At 41.1% G+C, this 16050-nt stretch overlaps 1 protein-coding gene across 2 annotated transcripts in view; it reads left to right on the top strand.

The window, feature by feature from the left end:
* Positions 1–16050, top strand: part of LOC137344474 (rho GTPase-activating protein 12-like) — a 232881-nt gene that overhangs the window by 124297 nt on the left and 92534 nt on the right. Inside the window, exons 4-5 of one of the 2 annotated variants that reach the window (XM_068007467.1) lie at positions 6053–6193; positions 8275–8355. In XM_068007467.1, coding sequence (XP_067863568.1) covers positions 6053–6193; positions 8275–8355 — 222 coding nt within the window. The remainder of the gene's footprint in view (positions 1–6052; positions 6194–8274; positions 8356–16050) is intronic. The other variant, XM_068007475.1, reaches the window with a different exon arrangement.

Here is a 16050-nt window from a genome sequence, read left to right as displayed (position 1 = left end):
GATAAAGCAGACTTGTCTATCTGGTGAAAGGACCGTGACTAATCCATTGCATCAGCTAGACCCCATTTAGTATTTTCTTTAAATCTTTCCAAAATAAGACAAGTAACAATTACAGATCTATGTTATTTTAAAAAATACTGTAGAATAATACTGTAAATAATTATATAATAGTTAAGATAGAAATCTAGATGTCAACAAGGAAAATTTTATGATCTGCAAACTTACGGTGCTGTTTATATACTCGTATGAATTAAAAATTTGATGATGTCACAAGTGGCTAATTAATGTGAAGTGTAATTCAAATATTAAGTGACAATTTCAGAATAAGTTTTTTAAAATTAAAATAGCAACTGTTGAGAAGTAGAGCTGTTGCATAAAAAAATAAAGCTACAAGATCGTCCCATAACTTTGTGGTGATAATTTCAGATCACTGTTTGATGGACAGGAAATAACGGATTAGGGTTAATGAGTTTTGCTCGGATTGGAGAAGGCTTGGACAGGTGATCTTCAGGGATCTCTGTCTCTGCCTGTTTCTCTTTTTCTCTCTCTATCCGATTTGGACTTGGGCATGGGGTATAATAGGGTATAGTATCCTAATACTTATTGTACTGGACTGGCAACCCAGAGATTGAGTGCAAATTCCACCATGGCAAGATGTGAAATTAAATTCAATAAATAAGGTAATATGTGGGCTGGCACCGTAAAAGCTGCCATTTCTTTGTGTAAAACCCAACTGGTTCGCTAATGTCCTTCAGAGAAAGGAACCTGCCACCCCTACCTGGCTGGGCCCACATATAACTCCACTTCCACATGACATGGTTGATTCTTAATGCCCTTAGGGCAACTAGGGATGGGCAATAAATACTGATTCAGTGTTGCCCACGATCCAAGAGCAAATGTGAAAAAACAAGAAGAACATAGCCAGGTTAATGGTGGGGTGGGGGGGGGGTGCAATTTAATGTGCAGAAGTGTGAGGTGATGCATTTTAGGAGGAAAAGCAAGGAATGGCAGTATGAAAAGATACTGAAGAGTGTAGATCTAAGGGTGCTAATATTCAATTCTTTGAAAGTGTGAGTGCAGGTAGATAGAGGCATAAAAAAAGGCTACTGATATTTTGGGTTTTATGTGTAGGCCCATAGAGTATAAAAGTAAAGATCAGTCCAGTGATAATTCTTCCACCAATAAATTGCTTCATGGTGCTGCATGAGCGTCAGAGCAAATTCAGATCTATACTGAATTTTTTTTACAACCCTATCTATAGCATTGCTCATCCCAGAAAGGATATAATTTAAAGCCTTTTTAAAAAATACTAAAATATACACAAGACTCAGAATAGTTAATGTGTTGTGGCAAAAATGTGCATATTTTGCCACCAGAGTTATAATTGCTTCCCATTCCTGAAGTATGTTTATGCGGGATGGTACTGTGGCTTTGATGTGTTTCTGTGATTATGGGCTCTATTTTATCACCCGCGATCGGGTGCGTTCCTGGCAGGTGGCTATGAAAATCGGGGATTCCCGGGGCGGGTCGGGAGCCCGGCTCCAACCCGCCCCATTTCCGGGTTCCCCACTGACGCGCTGACATGCGCGCGCAGCCCCCGCATGTGGGACTCCCGCCGGCAATTAAAGCCGGCGGGGTGCCACTTAAGGTATTTATCTAGGTATTTCAGGTCGTTTACAGACCTGATTAACGTGATATTTTAGGAGGGTTGGGATTTTGCAAACAACTGGGACTGTTTCCCGTACTGGGGGAAACACTCCCAGTTCAAATGGACGAGTTGCAGCCATCAGCCTGTGGCAGCTGCAAAGGTCCATTTGACAGGTGGTGGGGGGAGACCCTCACTTGTTGCAGGAGGCCACTCTGTCACTTTGGACAAAGTTTGGCCTCCACCACCCTCCTCCTAACAACAAAATTCACCAACTTGCACACTTACCCCGGTGCCCAGACACATGTACCTACCTTGCGGACCCCCTCAGATGTACATCTTCCGGATGGGGGCCGCCATAACTGCAGTCATGACCTCCTCGGAGGTCGAACAGCATCACCAGCCTCGCCGTCTACCTCTGACACGTGGATCTCTACAACACAGTGCTGTGACACATCCACCTGCACAGCAGGAGGGAGGGCAACCGCAGAGAGAGATGCGTCGCAGAGGGCACTACCCTCGCCACAGGGTCCACAAACCGAGGCTCAGCTTCCTGGACCTCTCTGAGCAGCAGTGCACACGGAGGCTCAGAGTCACTCGACATGTAATCGTGGACATCTGCAGCCTCCTTCATGCTGAGCTGCTCCCGGCTGGCCCGAGCACCATCTTCTTACCTGTCGCTGTCAAAGTCACCACTGCCCTCAACAACTTCTCCTCCGCATCCTTCCAGGGTGCCACCGGGGACATCGCCGACGTCTCTCAGTTGTCTGCACAAAAGAGCCCTGCAAATACACCTACACCCACTCTGCAGTGACACAATGGGTGGCATCAGTTGTGGGTCTTCATTGTGATCCTCAGGAAAGGGCATTATTGCACAAACCAGACAAGATTTGCAAAGACATAACAGTAGTGGTGCCAATATAATATGTAATGTGAGTTGATCAGAAATTAAATATAAGTAAAAACCATGACAAACCCTCAAACACCCTTGTGCATCCCCTTCATGCTCACGACGCTGCCTACTGCACATATGTGATGCATGCCCTGTGGCTGCAGCACAGGTAGTGGCAGGTTGAGTGAGGCCGACCATGAAAAAGATGCATGAGAGGGTGAGTATGAGATAGAGCCATGAGATTATATGAGGATTGGGTTGAGTGGTAGTGGCGGGTTGAGTACTGGCGAGGTGAGTAAGTGCAGATAAGATGAGGATGAGGTTTGACTGGGTGTGAGGAGTGATGTGACAGAGTAGTGTTGGCTGTGCAGAAGGAGATGTGGGGTGGGGGCAGTGATGTGGCAGACGGAGTGTAGGGGAATGAGTAAGTGTACTCACTTCAGCTGACCTACTTAGGTCATTGCAGCGCTTCCTGCACTGCAGGTGCGCGATATGTTGGTGGTGCAGGTGACCTCCTGTGCCACCTCGAGCCAGGCCTTGGTGGCAGAGGCAGGCCGCTTCTTCCCGCCCGCCGGGGGGAAGATCTCTGTCCTCCCCTCCTCCTCACCCCATCCAATAAGAGCTGGAGTGAGGCATCATTAAACCTGGGAGCAGCCTTCCCCCTGGGCTGCTCCATGCTGTAATTTTTCCTATTTCTTGCAGCATCAGTCAGTGGAGGACTGCCCCTTTAAATAGAGCTCCTCCAGCTGACAGACCTTACTGCGCATGCGCAGTCAGCCCGCCGCGCAGCTCAGCAGCGGGGAACCCGGAACAAGAGGTAAGTGGATCCCATCAGCCTGCGATTGCGCGTGGGGCAGACTGATTTCACCGGGCGCGTTACGTACGCGCCCAATCGCCCCCCTCCGCCGTGAACCTGCCGCCATGGTAATATCGGGCCCTATATGTGACTAAAGGAATGGGCTGTGCTGCATAACACTGAAGAATTTAGCTCTCAGAACTTTGTTTTTGAGTGTAAATTATGTGAAAAGTAGTGACAAGCACAATATTTGCAAAAATTCTAACCAGAAGGGGATGCAATAACATTTCCCCAATAATGGAACAAAAAAAATGCAGTAATAGGATCTGGGTTTCTCGGTAACAGCAGCATATGGTTCACACTGTCAGAGAGGTTTCTTCATGAATAAACTATTGTTTGTATTTTAGTGGGGTAGAGATCTCACCCTTGAAAAATATTTTTATCCCAATTTGATAGCCCAAAATATAGTATTCTGCAGCTTCAGAAAGTGAATCAGGATTAGGATGGAAATGTTATGTTGTATCTTTTTTATGAATGGTTGTAGTTATAATTGATTAAAGTTAAAATACTGGTCATGAAAGTGTAGGATACTCGCATATTAATGCTTGACTCCTTCATCTAAAATTCCTTTTTTACAAATTTAACAGAGGGATTAAGCTATTTATCTCCAATGGATTAACATCGCTGCTAAAATAGCGGACAGAAGAATTTCAATGCATTGTTTTAGTGCACTAATGTCCCATGGCTTAGTTTCACGGTTACTGTGTCGGATTATTTCATCATGGTTTTAATATGTTTTTCACTCCCTTTGAACTATTCTGAACAAATTCAGCTGCAATATTAAATTTGTGGGTTCAGCATGTATGTGTAGTACAAAATATTGGAAATTTCAAAATTGTATGCTATTATATTAGAGATTCCTCAGTGATTGTTTCTAATGTTGTATGTTTAAGACATTTTAGAATATATAGGCAGATTGAAGAATTGTCACTTTTTATTGATTGTATAACTAGATACAATTATCAAATCAAAAAATTAAAGTACACTAAAGCTATTTGAATGTTGAACTAAATTTTACATAAATACTTCCCAGTCACATGTATTTTATACATTTTTATTCCAATACTATACCTTGCATTTAATACAGTATATAAAGGTACCAAGCAATTGAAGTGCACATATTGGTAGAATACATATAGTTGTGTACATGTGGCATTACCAGAACTGTTGTATGTTGATGATGTTTTAAGCCAGAGGTGATTACACAGATGCAACAGAGTAGACTGGATGCAGTACTTAGGCCTAGCATAGAACAGATGTGAAAGTATATACCTTACATTTGCTAACTAGACGTAATACCATTATTTGTTGAAACTTGTGTGTGATTTAAGACTCAGAAACCATTTAGTACCTAAAGATTTAAAAGTTCATTCAAAAACTTTCCCTTAAGGCTCTATGCTTGTGCTGTGTGATACTGAGCTACAAACTCCAGCAAGGTCCAAAGATTGATCCTAGCTCTCTGCTGAGTTAGCTGCTTTCAGCTAGAGCGCTCTTAATGTTCCTAGGCCAGAAAGGGAAATAACAATCCAAAACCCTGCTCACAGTCACTATCCGGTGACCTCTCTTGGAAAATGTATGTTCTTGTAAAAGTCAGATAAGGATAGGATTATGCTCATGATTGAATAGCCTGATGAAGCTCTCTACCCAAGCTCACGCAGGAAAAAATGCCAGTTAAGCAATGTACCAGTGCCTATGGAACCATACCAATGTAAGTCAGTTCGTTCAGGAGCGGAGTGGGGAAATACAACTCTTTAAGTCTGACTCCGAGTGGTGATTTTCCCACAACACAACTCCAGCAACAACTTCTATTTATAAAGCACCTTTAATGTAGAAGAACGTCCAAAGCCCTTCACAGAAGTATAATCAGCCGCAAACGGACGGCAAGCAAAAGAAGATAATATCAGAAGGGGTGATTAAACGCTTGGTCGAAGAGGTGGATTTTAAGGAGGCGAGGGAAGTGGAGAAACGGCGGAGTTTAAGGAGGAAATTCCAGAGGGTGTGGCTGAGGCAGGTGAAGGCATGGCTGCCAAAGGGAATGCACAAGAGGCCAGAGTTGGAGAAACCGAGTTCTGGGATAGTGGTAGGGTTGGAGGAGGTTACAGAGATTGGAAGGCAAAGCCATAGAGGGATTCAAACACGAGGATGAGTATTTAAAATCTGAGACGATGGAGACCAGGAGCCAATTTAGGTCAGCAAGGACAGTGGTGATGGGTGAGCAGTACTTGATGGGAGATAGGATTGGAAGAGTTTACATAGATGGGGAGGCAAGGCCATAGAGGGATTTAAACATGAGGATGAGAATTTGAAATCTGGACCAGGGGTCAATTTAAGTCAGCGAGGACATGGGTGATGGGTGAGTGGGAATTGGTGGTGGATAGAATAGTGCCAATTCTTGTGTAAGCACACTGATTTAATGGAGCTTATTTGCATTCAAAAAATAGGATACCATATTTGTTATGATTCATGGTCAGTTGTGGGAGAACTCTGAATATAATGTTTGCTTCATTTCTCTTGCCTTTTAAATTAAGGGGATGCTTTCTGTCAAAGGGAAATCTGTATCTACTTCTGTATTTTTTCAGTAACAGCTATTCTCAAATGCCTAAAGCCTACATAATCAGACACATAAAGCACAACATGTTACTTCTCTAAATACTTCCAGCATCACATCACAGAAGAGAACTGCCGCAGCATTTACTCCAGCCATACAGATAATCAGTTTGATTTACCTCCACGTGGGTGGTCAGAAGAAATGGATGAGCGTGGCCAAACTTTGTATGTCAATGAATATACTAATGAAAAGGTACTTTGATTTCTTCTCTTCCATTGATTTGCTCCATATCTATCTGCTCTCACTGTACTCTTTTTCTTGAAAAAAATCATCTGCACAGCTCTTTTTACTGATGTGAATTGCAGTATTAGAGGTTAATGTATTGGAAATTTAATTGGATTGAGATTGACAATCTCTGTTAAATTAAATACCATTTTCTATTGGCAATAACGAATGAACTACTAGTGCAGGTGCAAGTAAATGAGAAGGATTCCTACCAAACTGAATGTTTATTGGCACCATTTTCAATGGAGAGAGGATCACTTTTTAGGGGCAAGTTATAATTTACATGTTCTCTGCTATTTGGTATAAAGAGCTTTGCATGTCCGTGTAAATTTTTGTTTGACTTCTTGTAGGAACATAGGAACAGGAGTAGGCCATTCAGCCCCTTGTTCCTGCTCCGCATTTGATAAGATCATGGCTGATCTGTGATCTAGCTCCATATACCTGCCTTTGGCCCATATCCCTTAATACCTTTGGTTGCCAAAACGCTATCTATCTCAGATTTAAATTTAGCAATTGAGCTAGTATCAATTGCCGTTTGCGGAAGAGAGTTCCAAACTTCTACCACCTTTGTGTGTAGAAATGTTTTCTAATCTCACTCCTGTAAGGTCTGGCTCTAATTTTTAGACTGTGCCCCCTACTCCTAGAATCCCCAATCAGCGGAAATAGTTTCTCTCTATCCACCCTATCTGTTCCCCTTAATATCTTTTAAACTTCGATCAGATCACCCCTTAACCTTCTAAACTCTAGAGAATACAGCCTCAATTTGTGTAATCTCTCCTCGTAACGTAAACCTTGAAGTCCGGGTATCATTCTAGTAAATCTACGCTGCACTCCCTCCAAGGCCAATATGTCCTTCCGAAGGTGCGGTGCCCAGAACTGCTCACAGTACTCCAGGTGCAGTCTAACCTGGGTTTTGTATAGCTGCAGCATAACTTCTGCCCGCTTGTACTCCAGTCCTCCAGATATGAAGGCCAGCATTCCATTAGCCTTATTGATTATTTTCTGCACCTGTTCATGACACTTCAATGATCTATGTACCTGAACCCCTAAGTCCCTTCGGACATCCACTGTTTTTAACTTTTTACCATTTAGAAAGTACCCTGTTCTATCCTTTTTTGATCCAAAGTGGATGACCTCACATTTGTCTACATTGAATTCCATTTGCCACAGTTTTGCCGATTCACCTAATCTATCAATATCCCTTTGTAATTTTATGTTTTCATCTACACTGCTTACAATGCCACCAATCTTTGTGTCATCGGCAAATTTAGATATGAGACTTTGTATGCCTTCATCTAAGTCGTTAATAAATATTGTGAATAATTGAGGCCCCAAGACAGATCCCTGCGGGACTCCACTAGTCACATCCTGCCAATGTGAGTACTTACCCATTATCCCTACTCTCTGTCGCCTTTCGCTCAGCCAATTTCCTAACCAAGTCCGTACTTTTCCCTCGATTCCATGGGCTTCTATCTTAGCTATTTTTCTACTGTAAATACTGACGCAAAGTAATTGTTCAAGATGTCCGCCATTTCCCCATTGTCAATGACAATATCCCCACTTTCAGTTTTTAAGAGGCCAATACTGCTCCTGACCACCCTCTTTTTCCTAATATAAAGTTCTTCGTATTGGTTGCAAGAAGTTGAGCAGTTCTGTTATAGTCTGGTCATGTCATTAGAACAGTTATTTATATTTTAAAAGTTAATTATTTGCTTATGGAAAAGTAACACAACTTTTTCAGAGAAATTAATATGTACCCATCATTTAGGAAATAGTAGGGCCTTTGACACTGTTGTCACTATTACAGTGAATGTCTTTTTTTAACCTGACTATATTCTAAAGCTTGGTGTTGCTGATTTCTCTTGTCCCAATTTTAATATTTTCTGTAGGCCATAAAGAGTTTGGAGTAAAGCTTTAGTGGAACATAATGCTCATGCAAAATAGCAGCTGTAGCAGCATTTTCCATTATCTATTTGATGTAATATTAAGGCAGTGCTGAATCCTGTGAACAGATGTACAAGAGTGTAAAACCATATCTTTGTTTCCAGTGGATGAAACATATTGATGAACAAGGCCGAACATATTACTATCGCGCAGATGGATCCAAATCTGAATGGGAATTGCCGCAGGTAAGCGTTTGCAAATGTTGAAGAGTGACTAAGGCTTTAATCCTGACTCTGTGTACCTGGTGAATGAGATTGGAGTTTGAGGTGACACTGTGGAAAGCTATTTTCAGTTGTGATTTTGTATGGTTGGTTGGTTGGTACTTGGTTCATTTGAGAGATTCATTATTGTTAATTGGTATTTGTGTTGAATATTTTACAAAACACATATTATGATCTGTTTCAAGCACACAAGAAATAGGAGCAGGAGTAGACCATACGGCCCTCGAGCCTGCTGCGCCATTCAATCAAATCATGGCTGATCATCTATCTCAACTCCACTTACCTGATCAATCCCCATGTCCCTTGATTCCCCTAGAGTCCAAAAATCTAGCTATCTCAGCCTTGAATATACTCAATGACTCAGCATCCACAGCCCTCTTAATAAAGAGGTGACATTAGCAATCAAAGTGTAGATGTACAGTAGGCCAGTATGAGCATTTTGGCATTTCATTCTTGTTTGAATGTTCTTACTTTGCCTGGGAGAAGTTTGACTTGGAGGATTCACATAATCTTCCAGTCATCCTTAGATTCGGGGGTGGTGCCAGAGGACAGGAGAATTGCAAATGTTACATCCTTGTTCTAAAAAGGGTGTAAGAATAAACCCAACAACTATAGGCCAGTCAGTTTAACATCGGGAGTGGAGAAGCTTTTAGAAACAATAATCCTTGACAAAATTAATACTTGGACAAGCGTGGATTAATTAAGGAAAGCCAGCACAGATTTGTTAAAGGCAAATCATGTTTAACTAACTTGAGTTTTTTGATGAGGTAACAGAGAGGGTTGATGAGGGCAGTGCGGTTGATGTGGTATTTATGGACTTCCAAAAGGCATTTGATAAAGTGCCACATGGTAGGCTTGTCACCAAAGTAGAAGCCCATGGAATAAAAGGGGCATGGATACGAAATTGGCTAAGTGTCAGAAAACAGAGAGTAGTGGTGAACGGTTGTTTTTCGAACTGGAAGAAGTTATACAGTGGTGTTCCCCAGAGGTTGGTACTGGGACCACTGCATTTCTTGATATATATTAATGACTTGGACTTGGGTGTACTGGGCGCAATTTCCAAATTTGCAGACGACACAAAACTTGGAAGTGTAGTGAACAGTGAGGAGGATAGTGATAGACTTCAAGAGGACATAGACAGGCTGGTGGAATGGGCGGACACGTGGCAGATGAAATTTAACGCAGAGAAGTGCAAAGTGATACATTTTGGTAGGAAGAATGAGGAGAGGCAATATAAACTAAAGGGTACAATTCTAAAGGGGGTGCAGGAACAGCAAGACCTGGGGGTATATGTGCAAAGGTTGTTGAAGCTGGGGTTGTTCTCCTTAGAGCAGAGAAGGTTGAGAAGAGATTTTGATAGAGGTGTTCAAAATCATGAAAGGTCTAGACAGAGTAGATAGAGAGAAACTGTTCCCATTGGCGGAAAGGTCGAGAATCAGAGGATACAGATTTAAGGTGATTGGCAAAAGAACCAAAGGCGACATGAGAAAAAACTTTTTCATGCAGCAAGTGGTTATGATCTGGAATGCACTGCCTGAAAGGGTGGTGGAGGCAGAGTCAATCGTGGCTTTCAAAAGGGAGTAAGTACTTGAAAGAAAAAAAATTTGCAGGGCTACGGGGAAAGGTTGGGGGAAGTGGGACGTAAATTATTTTAAAAGTATATCAGTAAAAAGAGAATTGTTAAAAGCGAGGCGGATCCATGGAGACGATTATCAATTTGTATTTGATGATCAAAAAACGGCAGCGGTATTTAATAAGTACATTGCATTGTTTTTTACGAAAGAGAATGATGTCAGAGAGGAGGTGAATCCCGGAGTGAGAAGAGTGATATTATGATGCATAAAGGAAAATTTTTGATAAGTTAGGTAGGCTAAAGGAAGTCAAGGGTAGAATTGACATCAGAAGGTCCTGGATATAAGTGGAATAGCCACATCTCAATTTAAAAAGAAAAATTTAAACAGGACTGTGAATACATATTTCTGAAATGTATTGCATTTGATTTAAATAGCTATAGCAAATAAAACATCAAACTCTTTGAAAACATTCTGTAATGGGATAAAATTGTGTTACTCTATTAATACAGTGCAATTCTTTCTTGAACGATCAATGATTCACCAAATCAGTGCTAATTTTAAAAAGTTGAAGAAAATGTTACTTTGTTTCTATAATTTTTGAAATATATTTCCCATTGTCTCCAACCCATCTTCTGCTGCAAATATCTTCCGTAGCCCAGAAGAATGGCTGGAGTCTTGCTCTCAAGTCCCTGCAAATGCTGTTCTGCAGCAGTTGGTATCAAGTGCACCATCTTGGATCTGACACGGGCAGATTGTTGTGGTGGCTCACCCTATCTATACATATGGCCCAACAAAGCACTTTTGCAATTGCTAACCTATATAAGACTTTCAATCTTATTGAAGGTCTTGGCCAGAGAAGGTTCTGGCCAGAGTGGCAAGATTGGAAATGCAAGGTTTGTGCATGTATAGTTACTGTAAAGTCACTTTGACATTGCTTATGAACAACTGTCTATGTGCCAATCTTGTACATTACACGTCTATCATTGCTAAATCTGCCCCGCCGTGTAAATGGCAAGATTTGGTAATAACAGGATTTCAATTAAAGAAGCGTTACTTCCAAGGACACTAATGATTTTACTTCTCAACACACATTTTTAATGTTGAAAAGAATTTTATTTAATAATTAAAAATTCAGGAGTGCTGTAGTTATATCAGTTTTTCCTTTACATTGATATTCAGGTAATTGTTGACTAAATCAGAGTAAAACTACAGCAGTTGATGTCTGTCTGGTTAATTGTCCTGTCAAAGAAATTTAACTGAACCTAAAATGGATTCCAAAACAAGTTTAACTGTAGTCATGATGGTACTTGAGTTTAGATATATTGGCCTGGAAATTCCTTGCGCACTGTTATGCTAGTGGACATGCCATTGGGTGGCTGTCCACCAATTCTGCTCTGTCTCTGACCCTCATCCCAAATTGTGGTAGCAGGCTAATAGAAGGTGCTGAGAGGCTGTTCCCCTGGCTGGAGAGTCTAGAACTAAGGGTCATAGTATCAAGATAAGGGGTCGGCCATTTAGGACCGAAGTGAGGAAAAATTTCTTCACTCAGAGGGTTGTGAATCTTTGGAATTCTCTACCCCAGAGGGCTGTGGATGCTCAGTCATTGAGTATATTCAAGACTGAGATTGATAAATTTTTGGACACTAAGGGAATCAAGGGATAGGGCGGGAAAGAGGTTTTGAGGTAGATCATCAGCCATGATCTTATTGAATGGCGGAGCAAGCTGGAGGGCACGTATGGCCTACTCCTGCTTCTATTTCTTATGTTCTTATGTTATGTAACAGGTGTCTGAGTCATTTCCATCATTCCCAAGGCTTCTGCCTTGTGAGAGCAGGAAATTCCGGGCCCTCTTCGATTGAGATGGGGAGGGGGGGAAACAGGGAGGTGGGGGATGGGCCAGTTTGACCAAAATTGTGGTGTATTTGGATTTTCAAAGGGCCTTTGATAGGGTACCACGTTATAGACTCATGGCTAGGGCCAGACCATGTGGAGTCAGGTAGCGGAGTGGGTGGTGGGCTGGCTGTGGAGCAGAGAACAGAGAGTAGGGGCTGGGGTTGCTGCTCGGTCTGGCGGGTGGTGGGAAGTGGTGTTCCATGGGGATCGATGCTGGGATCACAGTTCACAATTTACATTAACGATTTGGACTCAGGAATCAGAAGTACAATTTCAAAATTTGCGGACAACACCAAATTGGGGTGGGGGGTAGTAAATACAAAGGAAGAATGCGTCAAAATGCAAGAAGACATTAAAACACTTGCAGAATCGGCGTGAATTTCAATATAGATAAGTGTGAGGTGGTGCCATGTACTGCTTGGAGAATAAGAGTCTAAGTGGGGTAGAGGAGCAAAGGGATCTCAGGGTATAGATACACATCACTAAAAGTAGTGAAGCAGGTTAATAAGACCATTAAAAAGGCAAACCAAGCACTGGTGTTCATTTCTAGAGGGATAGAATTGAAAAGCAGAGAAGTCATGTTAAACTTGTGTAGAACCTTGGTTAGACCACGCTTGGAGTACTGTGACAGTTCTGGTCTCCATATTATAAAAAGGATATAGAGGCATTGGAGATGGTGCAAAAAAGATTCACAAGGATGAACTGAGAGAACATATTTATCAGAAAAGGCTAAACAGGCTGGGGCTCTTTTCTCTAGAAAGGAGAAGGTTGAAGGTTGACCTGATAGAGTCTTTAAGATAATGAAAGGTTTTGATATAGTAGATGTCGAGAAAATGTTTCCACTTGTAGGGGAGTCCAAAATTTGAGGTCATAAATATAAGAAAGTCACTAATAAATCCAATAGAGAATTCAGGAGAAACTTCTTTACCTAAAGAGTGGTAAGAATGTGGAACACACTACCACAAGGAGTAGTTGAGGCAAATATGATGAGCACATGAGGGAGAAAGGAATAGAAGGGTACGCTGATGGGGTTAGATGAAGTAGGGAGGGAGGAGGCTTGTCTGGAGCATGAACATCAGCATAGACCAGTTGGGCCGAATGGCCTGTTTCTGTGCTGTCGACTCGATGTAACAAACAATTTTGTTTTCTGGTCGTCCTTTGTTTTGTTGCCATTTTCCTAATTTTCGATTGTGATATTTTATCTTCAAAAAATAAGAGGAATTGTGGGGGTTGTTTGTCTTTAATATGTGTTATACTTTGTGTGCCTTGATTTTTTTTAAATGGAAAGAATTATTACTCGGTTGTTCCTGCCCATCTATTGTATCGCTGTATCTGTAATATTGTTTAGTAACTTTTGTGTGTATATAAATATATAAAAGTTCACTACACAACAGTGATTTAGTGCAAGTAATATCCCTTTCCCTTCTGTCAGTGAACCATATCGCCTACACTGAATTTTTGTTATGTTTTGGCAAATGCTTGATGGAATTCAGGGATGGGAGTGGGAGCGGAGTAGCTGTAAACAGTTTGTCTTGTTCACACCAAATGTTCTGGATGCTGTACAAGGGGCTTCTTGCCATATGTCACTGCAGTACATTTGCTCTACTGTAATGGAAGAAGATGTGGAGATGCCGGTGATGGATTGGGGTGTACAAATGTAAGGAATCTTACAACACCAGGTTATAGTCCAACAGTTTTATTTGAATAAAACTGTTGGACTATAACCTGGTGTTGTAAGATTCCTTACAGTAATGGAAGAATGCAGGCCTGTACTGAGGAGCTGTGGTTTTTTAAAAAATTATTTTTTAAATCTTGCACAGAATATTGTAGCAACATTTCTACAGAAACACTGCAGTAACAACAAATCTGGAGTCAGATTCCAGAGTAAACCCGGAATGAGACTTCCTTGAGAAGGTTGTCCCACTCCACCTCACTCTCTGGATCCAGGTTGGACCCTGACTCTGGATTTATAGTACCAACAAACTTATGTAAAAATAACTCAAATGACACCTACACTAGCTGGCCTTATGATGTACTCACACTGGTGCAGCCTTTTTACATTTTAATTGTAATAATTTACTTATTTTATTGTTCTTGCAACCTTTTCATTTTGTGTTTCATACCTTTATTTTGTTTTTCTTCATTTTTTACTTGTATTTTTCAAACTTTTTACCACTTATTAAGCCTTTTTATTTTTGATGGCCAACATGATGTTACAAAACTTTAGTCTAAAATTGTTCCACTATGGTTATTGGAGTTTATGAAGTGCTTTATTTTTCTAATATTTTTAATAGACTATGTTATCAAATCTCTGATGCTGGTCTGAAGCTATCTGACCCAAAAAGTGATGTTTCTTTTGCTCTTTGTGGAATCTCCCCATGCTATTATCTTGAGAAGACAGCCTGGAAATCCATCTTCCAGTCCTCTGCCAGTGTTGCTGTACTGTTTGAAATAAGGTGTGCAAGAGAAGCTAGGGAGTAGCTGCATTTTTAGCTCACAAAGCTGCCCAGTCAGTCAGTTGTGGATAAAGATATTGTTGATCTAGTAGATGTGTCAGCCAATAGGTTTTTCCTGGTTTTCGATACCCTTTTCCTGTGCAATCAGCCTCAGTGATATTTAGAATGTGGTTCAGGTTATTGCTGTGGCCCCCAGGCCTGACAGAATACAAAAGCAAAAAAGAGCCTAATTTATGAAGCCCTTTGAAGACTCGTTGTTTCCAAGGTGAAAAGTGTGGAAGGTCACCCATCAAAGCCAAGATGTCTGCACCTCTTCAGAGATATTGAAAACATTTTGATACTTCAAAATTATCCATACTAGAGAAAGAATTGTTCAGTACCATTTTGCTGAGGGACTTTCAAAGAAGATTACATTTTTTAAAAATTAGATATAACATGCTAAAAATGATTTAAGCCACTACAATTTGAAGCGATCTATAACCAATGCTTTGAAGCAAGAACCTGATGCTTTCCATTGGAATTTAACGGTTCCAAACAATTGTTATAGTTATGGGGTTTCTTTACTTTTTTCACTATACATATTTTTGCTTTAGTGTTTGGATTACTCTTGTTAACTTCAGCCCTCATGTTCCAGACAGAGTGTTTTCACTTGTCCAGTTAGGTAGATAAATTGGTAGCATTCCCAGGAAACAAACTTTATTTCAGCTATGCTTTCATTTGATCCTCTTTGTTTTCGAAAGGGTTCATAATAACACCACCAGACCTTTTATGCTTTACTGCGTAAAAAATTATTAAAGTGTAAAGATATAGCACTTTTTACGACTTCCCAAACCGTTTAACAACCAATGAAGTACTTTTCAAGGGTAGTCACTGTTATAATGTAGGAAATGTGGCAGCCAACTTGCACACAGCAAGGTCCCACAGACAGCAATGAGATAAATACGAACATACGAATTAAGAGCAGGAATTCAGCCCCTCGAGCCTGCCCTGCCATTTGATAACATCATGGCTGATCTGATTGTGACCTCAACCCTACTTTCCCGTCTACCTACTATAACCTTTGACTCCCTTGTTAATCAGAAATCTATCTAACTCAGCCTTAAAAATATTCAATGACCCTGCCTCCACTGCTCTCTGGAGAAGGGAGTTCCACAGACTCACAACCTCCTGAGAGAATTTTTTTTTAAAACTGTGGCCCCTAGTTCTAGTCTCTCCCACAAGGGAAAACATCCTCTCAGCATCTACCCCTTCTAGTCCCCTCAAGATCTTATATGTTTCAATAAGACCAGTGTATACAGGCCCAACTTGTCCAACCTTTCCTCATAAGATAAACTCCCTCATCCCAGGAATCAGTCGAGTAAACCTTCTCTGAACCGCCTCTAAAGCAATTATGTCCTTTCTTAAATAAGGAGACCAAAACTGCACACAGTATTCTAGATGTGGTCTCACCAATGCCCTGTACAACTGTAGCAAAACATCTCTACTTTTATATTCCATTCCCCTTACAATAAATGACAACATTCCATTTGCCTTCCTAATCACTTGCTGTACCTGCATACTAACTTTTTGTGATTCATGTACGAGGACACCCAGATCCCTCTGTACCTCAGAGTTCTACAATCTTTCTCCATTAAATAATATACTGCTTTTCTATTCCTCCTGCCAAAGCGGACAAGTTCACATTTTCCCACATTATACTCCATCTGCCAAATTTTTGCCCACTCACTTAACCTATG

This window comes from Heptranchias perlo, chromosome 2, assembly GCF_035084215.1.
Source record: "Heptranchias perlo isolate sHepPer1 chromosome 2, sHepPer1.hap1, whole genome shotgun sequence".
NCBI classification, from domain to species: Eukaryota; Metazoa; Chordata; class Chondrichthyes; order Hexanchiformes; family Hexanchidae; genus Heptranchias; species Heptranchias perlo.
This window is presented reverse-complemented; position numbering and strand designations above follow the sequence as displayed.